We start from the raw sequence: 13,199 nt of genomic DNA, 5'->3' as shown, positions 1-13,199 counted from the left end.
AGCTGCTATGTGCCCAAGAGGTTCAGAGTTGTATCCTGGGCTACAGGAGTGTGCTCACTGAGAAGGCTGGTTATTTACCATCATGAAGGTGTACACATATTCTCTTCACATGACGTTTTTTAATACTTTTTACTTATCTCCTTAGGAGTAAAGCCACATTAACTTAATAATTTCCCTCAGGTTATATTCTGTCTCCTCAGCTCCCAGGAAAGTCAAAGCAATTTCAGTGAATAGGCTTTTCCGCTATTCTATGTCCTATGGGTTGAGACTATAACCCTTGATAACTACATGGATAAATCCATAGGAGAGCGAGATCACTCTGGGTTGAGGTAATGGAAGAGGTCTTCACAGAATAAAGGTGTTTGCAGGCGGAAATCTAAGCTTGAGAAACAAGGCAGACCAAGGCACAGTGTGAGCACTAGCAAGAAGCACCAGGGAAGCTCACACAGGGTTCAAAGACTAAGGAGGAGAACATACATGAGATGAACAGAGCACTCGGATGTGCATCACTGGAAAAGAGAAGGCAAGTGCTCAAACTGATTATTTTAGAATACTAATTGTGTAGTAGTGTGCCGAAGGGATCGGAGACAAAGCAAGAGGAAACTGAGTGGAAGCCAGAGCAAGAGACAGACATAATGTGATAAGAGCCAATCCACGTTGGTCGCTGATAAACTGAAGGATGCAGGGAACAAGTCAAAGGTTATCAGAACTTATTTCTCACCAACAGAAGAAGGTTAGCTCTATTTCAATGACTGCTTTTGGCCATAATGAAGAAAAATACCCAGGGAGTAGCTCAAGATAGACAACTAGAACTAAGTTTAAGGCTCAAACAAATTTAGGAATGCCTCTGCCATCAAGCTGATTGACAGCTGAAGGTGGGATGGTAAGGAAGATTTCCTAGAGGTTCTAAGCAAGAAGGGTTCATGAGCTTCAGACTGAAAAGGGCAGAAGGAGGAAAGACACTGTGAAAACATCATGCTATCAAGTTAGCTGATTCTGAATTTCAGTTAACTCATCAACTATACAGAAACGAATAACTAGAAAAACTTAATTTCCACCTAATGAATATATTTAATGTAAATATGGACTAGTTTTTAACTTGCAAATTAAAAAGACACGTTTTTACCTAATCCTTTGAAATTCCAGATTTTGCCTTAGTTAGACATAAAGAACCTACATATTCTCAAATATGAATGACACTAAACAAACAGTCACAACTTACCACAATAGTAGATTTGGCATCAAATACTATTCTTTTCAATCTCTGCAAAATGCTATCACCTCCTTGGGCCTTAAATGTCACAAGAAGAAAACAATTAAATTGTTATTTCAGTACTATCACTTCATTTTCCCGTTACGTAACCTTACAACTGCAGGTCAAGAGCTGACTACAAAAGGTTACTAAAAGCACCTGAAAGCCATGTAGTAAATATTGACTGTTTCTTTCCTGTCCCTCCCACCTTCTTTCTGCTTTCTCGGGTGATGCCCTCTGATTCCCCTCTGAAGAATTCATCCTCCCTGTCCACAATCCAGGCCGAGTCCAGGTCTGCCCCATTTTTGAGTTTAGCTGAGGTTGTTAAACTAAAGTGGCAGCAGGATATCTTTGCTACTGTGTAGGGAGAGTCCCAGAGGATGAAGCTCAGAAAAGAAAAAAGTGCTGAAAGGCAGAGAGAGAAAAATGCCTGATGAAGATTAGTCAAATCCCTGCTCTCAGTCATCCCTGAAGTCTGGCTCAGTCCTTCAATTTCTAAGTCATATGAGCCAGTAAGACCTCTTAATCATCAAAGTTTGAGTTGGGTTTCACTAACTTACAGATGTAAGGGTTCTCACTCATACAGGTGTGTTTCATTTCAACAAGTGCTATTTTCACAAATAGAGAATACCTCCTATGTGACTAACAGTGTTTCAAAGCAGAAATATTTGTTACTCTGTGAGCCAACTTTCAAATAAAGTTTGTGTTAAACTGAAATAAAAGTCTCACAAAATAATAATTAAACACAAAAAACAAATTAAGCACAGAAGTCCCATCTTTTCTATTTTATTCTAGTCTATTGAATTGAGATGCATGCTGGTCACAACCTGCTCAAGTGATTTCACAACCCTCTAACATGGGTTGCAACCCACAGTTTGAAAAACACTGCAGTAAGATTTATAGAAAAAAAATAGAAAGTTAAAACTATGCTTCATTATTTCTGAGAAATATTTTACAGGATTATATTTGGAACTCTCCATTGGGACTCTGATTCTCAATATATTTCCTTGTCTTTTAAAGAAACTATGGTCTTATTCACAGGTTCTCTTAGAAAACCAAATCTGAATAACTTAATCCAATTGTCCTCTTGAGCCCAGAAAGGTGCTAAGAACCAGGAAGCTCACTGTCAGGGTCCTTGTACGTGGCAGACCTCTCAGCATTGCCAGCCCCGACTCTAAACGCCAGCAGCATCCCCCAATCACTGTGACAGCCAACAATGCCCTCCAAATAACTCTTAAGGAGACATTTCCACCCCTGAGCAGCCTCTGCCACAGAAGAACCTTCTATACCTTGGAGAAGGTGACAATGTCCATGGAGTGAGAGAAGCAAGGCACCGCAGCCTGCCCTCGCCTCAGGGGATGGTGACTCTTCCATTCAGGATCAGAAGAGCTCACTTCTCTACCTCCTCCCACCATCCCTTTGAACTGAAAGTGAACAACTTACTTCCACTGTGCCATCCAAAATGTTATTAATAAACTGGACCATGTCTTCAGCATTTGTGATCTGTCTGTCTAGTAAAAAGTATTGTTGGTTTGAAGTATTCAGTACAACCACAGTTGGGACTTTCAATTCACTGACAATAGAAAAACAAATCAAAATACCCATTAAACACAAACAGAGATAACGAATATTCTAATATTTATTTATGTTATATCTAAGTAGCTATAATTACAAAAGAAGGCAGCTATATTTATAGCTTTTCTTCCTTTTGCCTATATGAAGAAAATTTCAAATGGTGCATCAATTTAGAAAATAGCTAAATTAAGATTATATGAAAAGCATTTAATATACAATATTAGACAGCTGAGTATTCATGGTTAAACTTAAGGATACAAATTATTATGTACGAAGTATCAATTTCTGGGCCATATTACCCCTTGCCACAAATTTGTTTTAAATACCACTGCTAATCACACACACCCACCTCAGTTAAACAGTACTCAGGTAACTAGACAGGGAAGAGCATGGTCTCTGGAGTCACACTGCTGTGTTCAAATGTGGAGCTTTCCCATAATTTACTTTTTTAAGCCTAATGTTTTTCACTTATAAATGAATAAAAGGTGGGTGGGGGCACCTATCTTGTTATAAAAATTAAATGAGAAAATTCAAGTTAAATATTCACTGCAGTACCTTATACATAATACAGGTTCAACAAATCCTATTCCAAATTCTCTGAATTCCCACTATCCATCTATATATTCCACCTCATCATCAGGAAGTAAGTCAGTGATATAGCAGACGTCAATTCAATATGTCATTTAATTGAAATAATTAAAAAGCTTTCTTTCAAGGATAGACTTCTGCATAACCATAAAAGGAGGGAGCTTAATTCAGTAAGTCACCTACACATCAGTTCATGGTTACTTGTATGTCTATATGAAAGTATTATGCAAAAGCACAAAACTCTACGGTAGAAACAATTTACACCACTACGTTATCACTACCTGAGTTCAGTAGATTACTTTATTGCTCACAATGCTGGATCCCTCTCCATGCCACGCCCTTTCCCAGTGAAGCAAAACATGCTCATCTGACCCCTGATGCTGGGCTCGGCAGTGTGACATGGTCAATGGAAAGGTAGCAGAAGTGACAGAAGCAGAGTTTTGAAATGTGTATGTGTGGCTGGGCTTGCCTTCTTGTGTTCCTGCGACTGTCATGAGAAGAATGACCCCCAGGAAAATACCCTGCTGGGATCAAGAACATGGAAGACATGAGGGAGTGGACCTAAACCTAACTGGCTGTTTGGAGCCACATCTAGCTGAGCCCGGCCAGGGTGAGCCAAGCCCAGACAAGTAAGACAGAATAAAGGATCACTGTTTTAAGCCACTAGGTTTCAGGGTTGTTTATTATCCAGTATTATTAGGCAGTAGTTAACTGATTGTACAATAAAAACATGTTAGCTTCGTTCTCATTCATAAAAACACCATAGGCAACTTTTTGATTTATAGTAGTTTAGTTATTAGTTATCATAATGCATGAGTAGCAAAAAAAATCTTTTTATAGAATGAATTAGAACCTTGCCTTGCTTTAAAAATATATCTTATGAAGAAGTTAAATACACAGTTGAACTAGAAACAATCTGTTTTGAAATAATTCAATCTGAATAAGGATGGAATGTATAACATCTGATCCTATCCTCTCTTAATTACACTCACAAAAACCCAAAACAAAATAACTTAGACCAAAGGTCTGATAGTATTTTATTTTGAGCAAAAGTAAAAAAACATACTCAATGCTGAAGTATAATTATCTTACATAATATCATGTAATTGCCTTAAGTTAGAAACATTTTAGGCATCAATACCTAATAAATTCCACTAATTTATGTGTCAATATTAATGTTACGGTAGTTAGCTTTTGCAGTAAGAGAGATCTGGATTTGAGGATGGATCTCTTTAACTTACTTGTTGGGCATCCTTTGGCAAATTATTTAACTTCCTTGAGTTTCTTCTAAGAAATTTCAATTTCCTCATCTATATAAAATGGAGATGATAATAGTACTTACACCTTAGTGAGTTATTGTAAAAGTTAAAAATACACATTGACCACTTAGTCCAGTGCTGGTCACAGGGTAAGGGCTCGATGAGGACTTTCAATTATTATTATATAACCATCATTATATGCCTTCTCCCTTCTCTCAGAAAAACCAAAAACAAAGTAGGAATTAAAAACAAAACAATACATGGTTGGTGGTAGAGACTGTTGTTATTCTCTGACCATAACTGTAGCTCAAAATTTCTACCTGACAACATCACATTAGAAGTAACACTCATGAAGGAATATCCACCCATCTCCAGACGTTCTGCATATTATCCTGTATCAAGGAGTTCTTCACTGGACCCAAACTGCTTTGGCTTCAGGCAAAACTGTTTTACTGAAGCACTGTATTGACTTGCCAAAAGGACACTCTAAGAAATGAGTGTATCAAAGTGCCTACTATACATACTGTAAAAATACACTCCTGTGTCAGAGTGTCCCCTGTTATGAGATTCTATAGCATAGCAATTTCTCTTAGGTTTCTACAAGGTCAACCATACTCCTGTAAGCAAGTTATTTTATAGGCAAGGGAAAGGTATAAATAATGCTTTTTACTTTTTCTTGAGTATTAAAATTTTTTCAAGTACCTTTAATAATTGCATAGATCCTTTATTTTATTTTCATTTGTCTTGATTTCTTCATTATACATTATAGCTGGCACTTTATATATTTTATATTTGGTAAACCCTCTCAAGTCCTTATTGGAATAAGAGGGATAATAAATTAAAGATAAATGAATAAAGGTAACACTACAATTTCAGGCTTTTAAACGAAAATAATGAATGTTACTCTGGGTTTATAAGTTTTGCTTTTATTTCCCCAGTGTTCTTACTTGAAAAATGGAAGACACTAATTTAACCTAACACACTGCAACAATGATGAAGGGATGTGTTACACCTATGCTACTAAGCAAAGCTAAAGAAGACCAAAATACAGCATAATGTTGCTAACTAACTTTACCTGGGCCCTCAGTGCCGCTGGACACGTTCATCTGTCTCTGGCGAGCATTCCCTATCTTCTCCTCAGGGGCTTATTTTAAAGCTCCACCACTCTCCTAAGCCCCACGGTCCTACAACCTCTTGTGTTGGCTCTACACTCAGCCTGAATTAGGCTCTCTGCACTCTTCATTCAGCTAACTTCTCATTCTTCAGAACTTCTCTTAATTACTGCCTCCTCTGGCAGGTGTTTTCTGAGCCCCTCCACCTTAGCATGCACTGGGGACTGGGGTGGGCGTGGGAGTCTCTATGCTTCCAGAGCTTTCTACCACACAGACCTTTTTCACACAGTACCATAATCAACATGTTGTCTTACCCAGCAGACTAGAAGCATTTGAAGACAGGGACTCTAATTTACTCATTTTTTGCATCAACAGTGCCAAACACTGTGTATAACATACATAAAATACTCACTAAATGTCCATTGAGTACTCAGAGTAGGTTCTTATTTAAAATTTATTAATTCAGTTTAGGTATGGTAAACGTTATTTTAATATCAACTTTCTGAAGTGACAAATCAGATCTTTACATCATAAACACAATCGATGAAATTATATTAAAAGTGCATATTTTTCCCACAAGGTTATTTCAGTCTCTTAAAGGTTATTTCAGTCTCTTAAACTAAATTCTTCTAGAATGGCAATTAATTCTTGAATGCTAAAAATTTTCTATTTAAGTTACATTTAGTCATTAAAACTGAACTTAAAGTGTGTATTAAACAGAAACTGCAAAATTCACAAGTTTCTCAACGATGTCTTTTCAAAATACTATAAATTATTAACAGTGAATTGAGAGATAAACTTTTTTTAGGATAGAGCAATATTAAAGTTCAGTAAGTTTCAAATAGAGACTTAAAAACTAAAGTAAAATATTTAATGGGAGAATATCTGCATCAGCAGATCCCAAAGATTTGTCTTTTTCAGTTATTAGTCCTTCTGGCTATCTCAAAAACAGAAATTTAAAAATTGACATCAGAATCATTTAATCATTTAGCACTTTACTTACTCCATCAGCAAGGTATTTATATAGTCATTTCCATCCATATGGCCAAACTGAAAATCCCTAACCAACAACAACCAAAAAAAAAAGACAGAAAAAAGGTAAATATAAAAAGCTAAACTTCAGGGCTTGGTAAGCATGTAAACACTGTAAACGTTTAACATATAAATCATATACAATAAATGCAGAAGAGAGTGTGAATTCTACTGGCTTTGAGACGCACATGCACAGGTTCACACAAATTCTAAGACATTTCTACTTTGTTTACATGTACTTAAAATGCAGGACAATATAAGCTTTTCTAACTAAAACATATTTAAGAAAAATTACCCACTTACTCCAAAAAAGGACTAATCAGAAAATGTTGACACTATGTAATAGGAGAAATATAAATATATATCACTGACACATCATTAGAAGACTCAGAATAAAAATGGAATAATAATTAAATAATATAACAAATTTATATTGATTGTCTCATGGCAGCAACAAACAGAAGGATTTAGCACTCAGCAAAAATTTCACTTATTTTTTACATTTTATTATTCTTTGAGTTCCTATCGCAATCATTATCTGTCCATATCTGACTTGTGATTGCTCACGTGACTTTATTTCAATTGTGTACCTGCATATTTTCCTACCGCAAACTTATCCCGAATCCTATCAAGCAAGTATGATACAAATTATAAATAAAATATATACATACTTTTTTACTTGTAGGACATTTATCAACAAATTTCAAGTCCAGATATTTCAAACTGAAATGCAACATGCTGTAATTCACCTTAGCTCCCTTTATTTACCTTTGGAAGTATGAAATACTAGCTCTTTTGCTTTACTATATTATAAAACATAATTAAACAATGATAAAGGAATCTTCCAGAATGCAAGCACCTACCTGTGGAACTGGTCTCTGTAATCTCTAGCAACTTCCTGAATTATTGACTTCAATCTGTGGAAGAACAAACACATGAAAATTTCATCTCTTCATTTCAAAAATACAATTATTCAGTTATAATACCTGTGGCCCTGTCTAATACTGCAGGAAAAGTAAGACACTATATCACGTTTATCTGAAGCCATGTACGGTCTGAATTAGATGATATTTGAAGCATAAAACTATTTCAAGGCACTATACCTGGTGTGTTCTGTTGATGTGTTTTTCTCATCAATTACTGCAATGGCCACTAGCTTCCCTGAAATTAAGAAGGACAAGTCTAGATTCAATAACCCTTATTACACAAGCTTTTCAATTATTATTGTAGCTGTAAACAGGGAATTAGTAAATAGTGTTTCTAGAATTTAATTCCAATTACCCTCATGTCATACTTAGTAGAGTCAATCAGTGAATTAGGTAACTCCAAGGGTTAAGTTCCTTCCTACCTTCCATCCCCAAAATGTAAATAATACCAAATATTTAACAATTCATATACTCAAATTGTATTTTTTTCCACCTAACCCACAAACTGACTAAAATAAGTTATTTCATTAAAAGCTAAAACCGTAAGGAACAAGCAAAGAAAAGAAATTCACTACTAATTACTGTAGCTCTAAAAGAATGGCACATAACAAGAAGAAAATGATTTTTACATTGCTATTCCCTTCAGTACCATGGGTCACTACCTGCCAGTAACAATAGGCAATATAAAATTGACTCCAATTTACTTAACCTTAAATAGAACATAATTCATATTCATCTCCGATATCCTCCAGGAAGGCAGCATGCCATAATAACCAAAGCACTGGTATTGGAGTCAGAACACCAGACACTGCACTCCAGCAGCATCTCTGATGTTCTAGGCCTGGGAGAAGAACGGTGAAGCGCCGTCATTTATCAGCTATGTGACTTCACCTCAGTAAACAACTTATTTTAGAACCTAATATCTATTTCAAAGGTATTGCGAGAGTTGGATGAGATTATATGCTCAAAAATATGGGGTAGTTTCTGGCTCAGAGTAGGTATATAAATGTAGGATTAAATCAACAGTCTTTCAATATCATCCCCACATTTTAATGCTTCTTCCCTAATTCCATACTGCTCAAACATATCTTTAAACTCTACACAATCTTGACTGTTCTTTTAACCTTCAGCTAGAAACACTAGTTCACAATGATTATTTCCATTCTAGAAATATTATTCATGTTCAATGTTGGGTTTTTTATTGTGCTTCTTTAATTTTCAAGTGCTTCATGAGCTTTTTTCAAAATGCCTACAACGTGTAAAGCATCTTCCCACAGGCCAACACAGGCGGTTTCTCATGTATTAATTTCACAATTACTGAGCACCAAGCAACGTACCCAGTACTAGGCTAGCTCCCGAGCACAGGGAGGAGCACACGCAGACACAGCTCTGCACTCGAGGGAAGCACAGGCTAGCAGGGAAGACAGTCACACAAACAGATGGACGGTTAACAACTAGGAGCGTTCTGAAGGAAAGGAACGTGCTGTTGAAGAAGAGCAGTACAGACTAAACTAATGCAGTTTGAGGGGCTCAGTAAAAGATTTTCCTAAGGATGCAATGTTTGGTCTGAGCTTGACAGATGAATATAAATTAATTACACATTTCCAGGCAAAGAAAACAGAACATATAAAGGTGCTTTGATGCACAGCACAGGGCCCTTTGAGGAAATTAAATAGTGTGGCTGGAGAAGGAAGAGGCTGGGGAAAGACTCAAGGGAAATAAGACCAGAGATTCAGGCAGGAGTCCGAAGAGGAGAGACCTGAGGTCACCAGAACTACGGAGAAAAACACCAAGTGTCTGAAGCCACAGAGAGCCAGGAGTCCAAAGCAGCGCTTGTAAGGCAAGTGGCAGATGCGATGACCAGCAGGACCATGGCTGATACTTAACAGGGGCAATTATGTTGGACACACAAAAGGAATACTGCCACCGCCAAGTTCTTTCCAAATTTATCTGGGAGAAGAAATTGAATAGAGCAAAGCTGTCTATTTTAATTACCTCCAGGTGTCTCCTATGATTACTGCACTGAAAGCAGAATTACAGTATGCTTACATCTTTCCCCCTAACTTCCCGTGGGCCTGAAAGAATCAGAAGGTAAACCCACAATCTTTGGCAGTATCCATGTCAACTTCCAATACTAACTCTAACGCACGCCTCCCTCTGTAAGGAAAAGCAAAGGCAGAAACATCACCAGACATAGCGCATAAAAAGCAGGCTCGGGAACCAGAAATGGATCCTAAGAAAGAGTTACAAAGTGACAGGGCGATGTGTTCAAACATTTCTAATTTGTATTATTAATCAGATTCAAGATCAAGAAATCATGAAAAGGAAACTCTATACTCATAACTTACATAAAAACTGAACCTTGGATAAAGTTTTCCCATTCTTTTCATGTAAAACTATACTGCTATCCTGCTTATCATAAAGCGGTGAATGGAAGCAAATGTGGCAACAGTATCTATGATTCATCTCTCATTTGTAACTCATTATAAATTTACAAAACACTCCCTCTTAAAACTTACATGATTAGCTTCTTATAATTTTTATAGTTTGCATCCATTTGAGACCATACAGTTCGCTTTTTACAGCTTTCATTTTTGCATCTATATTTGCTTTGCCTGTCATTTTCAATCATGTAACTTTCAGAAACCATGCCAACTTGATGCCCATATTTTCCTCACAAGTAAAAGCTGGCCTTAAAAGATTGTGATAAGTTGTAGTCCAACTCTTACTAAAAAATCAGCCTTTTTAGTATAGCTTCCTGGTTGGTTATTTTTTCTCATTTCTTTATTATTCAGGCTCTGTTTTCCCTGTCACCATCAGTTCTATTAGTAAAACGTCTCTATTTAATCTCTGATCTACACACAAAGGTATATTCTTTGGCAGTATTAATCTATATTCTCATAAAGCAGAACTGGAATTCAGGATTGAAAGAAGGAATAAAACTACGAATTAGATGTTAAAATTCATTTCCTATAGAATCACATTTAAATAATCAATTAAGGAAAAATTCTATAGTGATAGAGTTGTATGCATGCTTGTTACCAGTATCTCCAAGTTCATACAAGAGGAAACCATCCACTGTAAGATAATTCTGAAATCTCTCCCTGTTGATCCAAGATGACAGATCACCATCTTCATACTCTTAAAAACAAAACAAAGTTGATAAATTATACTGTAAATATGCCTTTAAAATGTTTATGATGTTCTAACCTAGCAATATGTATAACATGCCTGACAGAGGAACATAAGCTTAAATTTAAAAATTTTATTTTTAGGAATCTAATCTAAGCAAACAATCAGATATACAAAAGGATTAATGCATAAAGCAATTCTTCACTACAGCATCGTTAAACACAGCAAAAAGATAAATAAAAATAAAGGAAATAATTGAAATATTCTAAACATGAAGTAATTTAAATAATTATGGTACATATGGAAGAAGATCGTTTATAGATTTTTTTAAAAATTGTAATAATTAAGTGGTAAAGCAGGTTACAAAACAATATTACAGCATGACTGTAACTTCATAAAAAATAAAGTATGAAAAAAACTGAGAGAATGATAAAATGAAGGCATATATATTCCTACTAAAGGGTTATCCTGGGTTGATAGTTATCCTCAGATGATGGCATTACAGGTAATTTTTCATTAGAATTGTTTTGCTCTTCTCTATTTCATGACATTTTTACCTCAGTTTACAACCCTCTCTCGTATGTAAAACTAACACAAACACACATATAAAGCCATAGTATTTTAGCCAAAAGTAATCAAATACTTCTGCTAAGTAGCTAGAAAATATTTATAATATCCAAGAGAAATAGTATGTCTTGATTAGAAACATAATTCTGAAGTAATTCCGAAAAATTACTACAACTGCATGAAAAAGAAGCTGACTAAAAGCCTACCAACATGTCTGGTTGAAGACTGGATTTTACTGATTTCTTGAAAGATGTGCTTTTTCTGTCACTTGCATTGCTAAACAAAACATTTTCAAGTTACCAAACCTATAAAATAAGTGATATAATGCAAATTTGAAAGTATTTATGGATTTGGATTTACAAATTAGAAAAACAAACACAAAACCAGAAGTTGAGATTATTGGCTACACTCTCCACTCGAGGTCAAAAGTAAATTTTCTAATGATGGTACAAAGTTGATAAATCTTAAACTCACTGGAAAATAAACTAGCCTCCTGAGCCCCTACCTCAATGCTTCTACACTTAGTAACTACTAAACATTAGAAAAAAGATTCAAAGGAAACCCTGTGGGGTATGTGAAGCCTTGGAGCTTGTTCTAAGTACTGACAGGTGCACGTTAGAAAATGCCGACCTTTATGACAGCTGTAGATGCTTAACAGGTGACTCCTGTCTTTCTTACTGACAAGCCGCCACATTTGAGGAGCGGCACGTTCTTATTCTGCTTAACCAATACATTTAAGTCTAAACAGATATGATCAGGTTTTTTCCAAAAAGAAATCAAGTGGCTCTCTGAGTTGTTAAGAAACTCAGAATAGAACTAGAACAAGAGGTTTGAAAGCTGAAGCTTGATTATACCACTGACTGTTTTAACTTGGAAAAAAAATCTCTTTAGTCCTGTTTCTTTATTAGTAAAATAGTAAGAATACTGATTTCAAAGGATTGTTGTAATCATCAAATAAGACAATATACACTAGGTGCTTATCATACTAGGAGTGTCATAATCAAAGAGCATGTGGCTGGAATCCGTGCAGGTATGCATTATTTTCCTTCTCCTATTTTCATATATGCAAATTTCACTTAACTTCCTTTTTAAGTCCAATGTCTAATACAGACATTCAACAAATATTCAAAGAATGAATGAGTGAGTGAATGAATGAGCAATGAACCAACCTGCGACTTAATTACACATCTATCTCTTTATCTAACATCCCTTAGTTCTCTCCTTTGTAACCTCAGGATATTCATCTATCTGCCTTGCTACCTACCTCATAGCTTATGGGGAGGATAAAATGAAAATATCAAGTTAAGTATATAGTTTCTGCTATATAAAACAGAGCAAATAAATGGTAGTAGTTATACTATGGCAAGAAATAAAATTCAGTCCTCACATTTATTTAAAGATACTGAAAATACAAGATTTTAGAAATGCTTTGTCTTCAAACATGACTGTCAAAACAATTAACACGTTCCTTTTATCAAAATGAAACAACCAACATATCCTTTATTAGATCTTCTTCTATTCATTAGAATTATTAAGTAATTCAAACCCTACAGCTTTCAAGTAGTTCTTCTTTCTTTTCTGATATAAAACAACAACACTCTAGAATGTTTCTGCAGTGAATAAAATGTTCCACATCTGTGCTCTCCAACACGGTAACCAAAAGCCACACGAGGCCACTGAGCATTTGAAATGTAACTGGTGAGAAGGGGACACCGAATTTATTTTGTTAAACTGTACTTCAGAATGTCGGCAGGAC

The 13,199-nt window shown here is 35.7% G+C and overlaps 1 protein-coding gene across 1 annotated transcript in view; it reads right to left on the bottom strand.

Moving 5' to 3' along the window:
- Positions 1-13,199, bottom strand: part of TMX3 (thioredoxin related transmembrane protein 3) — a 43,948-nt gene that overhangs the window by 4,269 nt on the left and 26,480 nt on the right. Inside the window, exons 10-15 of the mRNA XM_014865137.3 lie at positions 10,787-10,885; positions 7,922-7,979; positions 7,682-7,735; positions 6,790-6,846; positions 2,696-2,825; positions 1,223-1,291 (exon numbers count right to left, since the gene is read on the bottom strand). Of these exons, the coding sequence (XP_014720623.1) occupies positions 1,223-1,291; positions 2,696-2,825; positions 6,790-6,846; positions 7,682-7,735; positions 7,922-7,979; positions 10,787-10,885 (467 nt within the window). The remainder of the gene's footprint in view (positions 1-1,222; positions 1,292-2,695; positions 2,826-6,789; positions 6,847-7,681; positions 7,736-7,921; positions 7,980-10,786; positions 10,886-13,199) is intronic.

Source organism: Equus asinus, chromosome 7 (genome assembly GCF_041296235.1).
Source record: "Equus asinus isolate D_3611 breed Donkey chromosome 7, EquAss-T2T_v2, whole genome shotgun sequence".
In the NCBI taxonomy this organism is placed as follows: Eukaryota; Metazoa; Chordata; class Mammalia; order Perissodactyla; family Equidae; genus Equus; species Equus asinus.
Note: the sequence above shows the minus strand (reverse complement) of the source record. Positions and strands in the feature narration are given on the sequence as shown.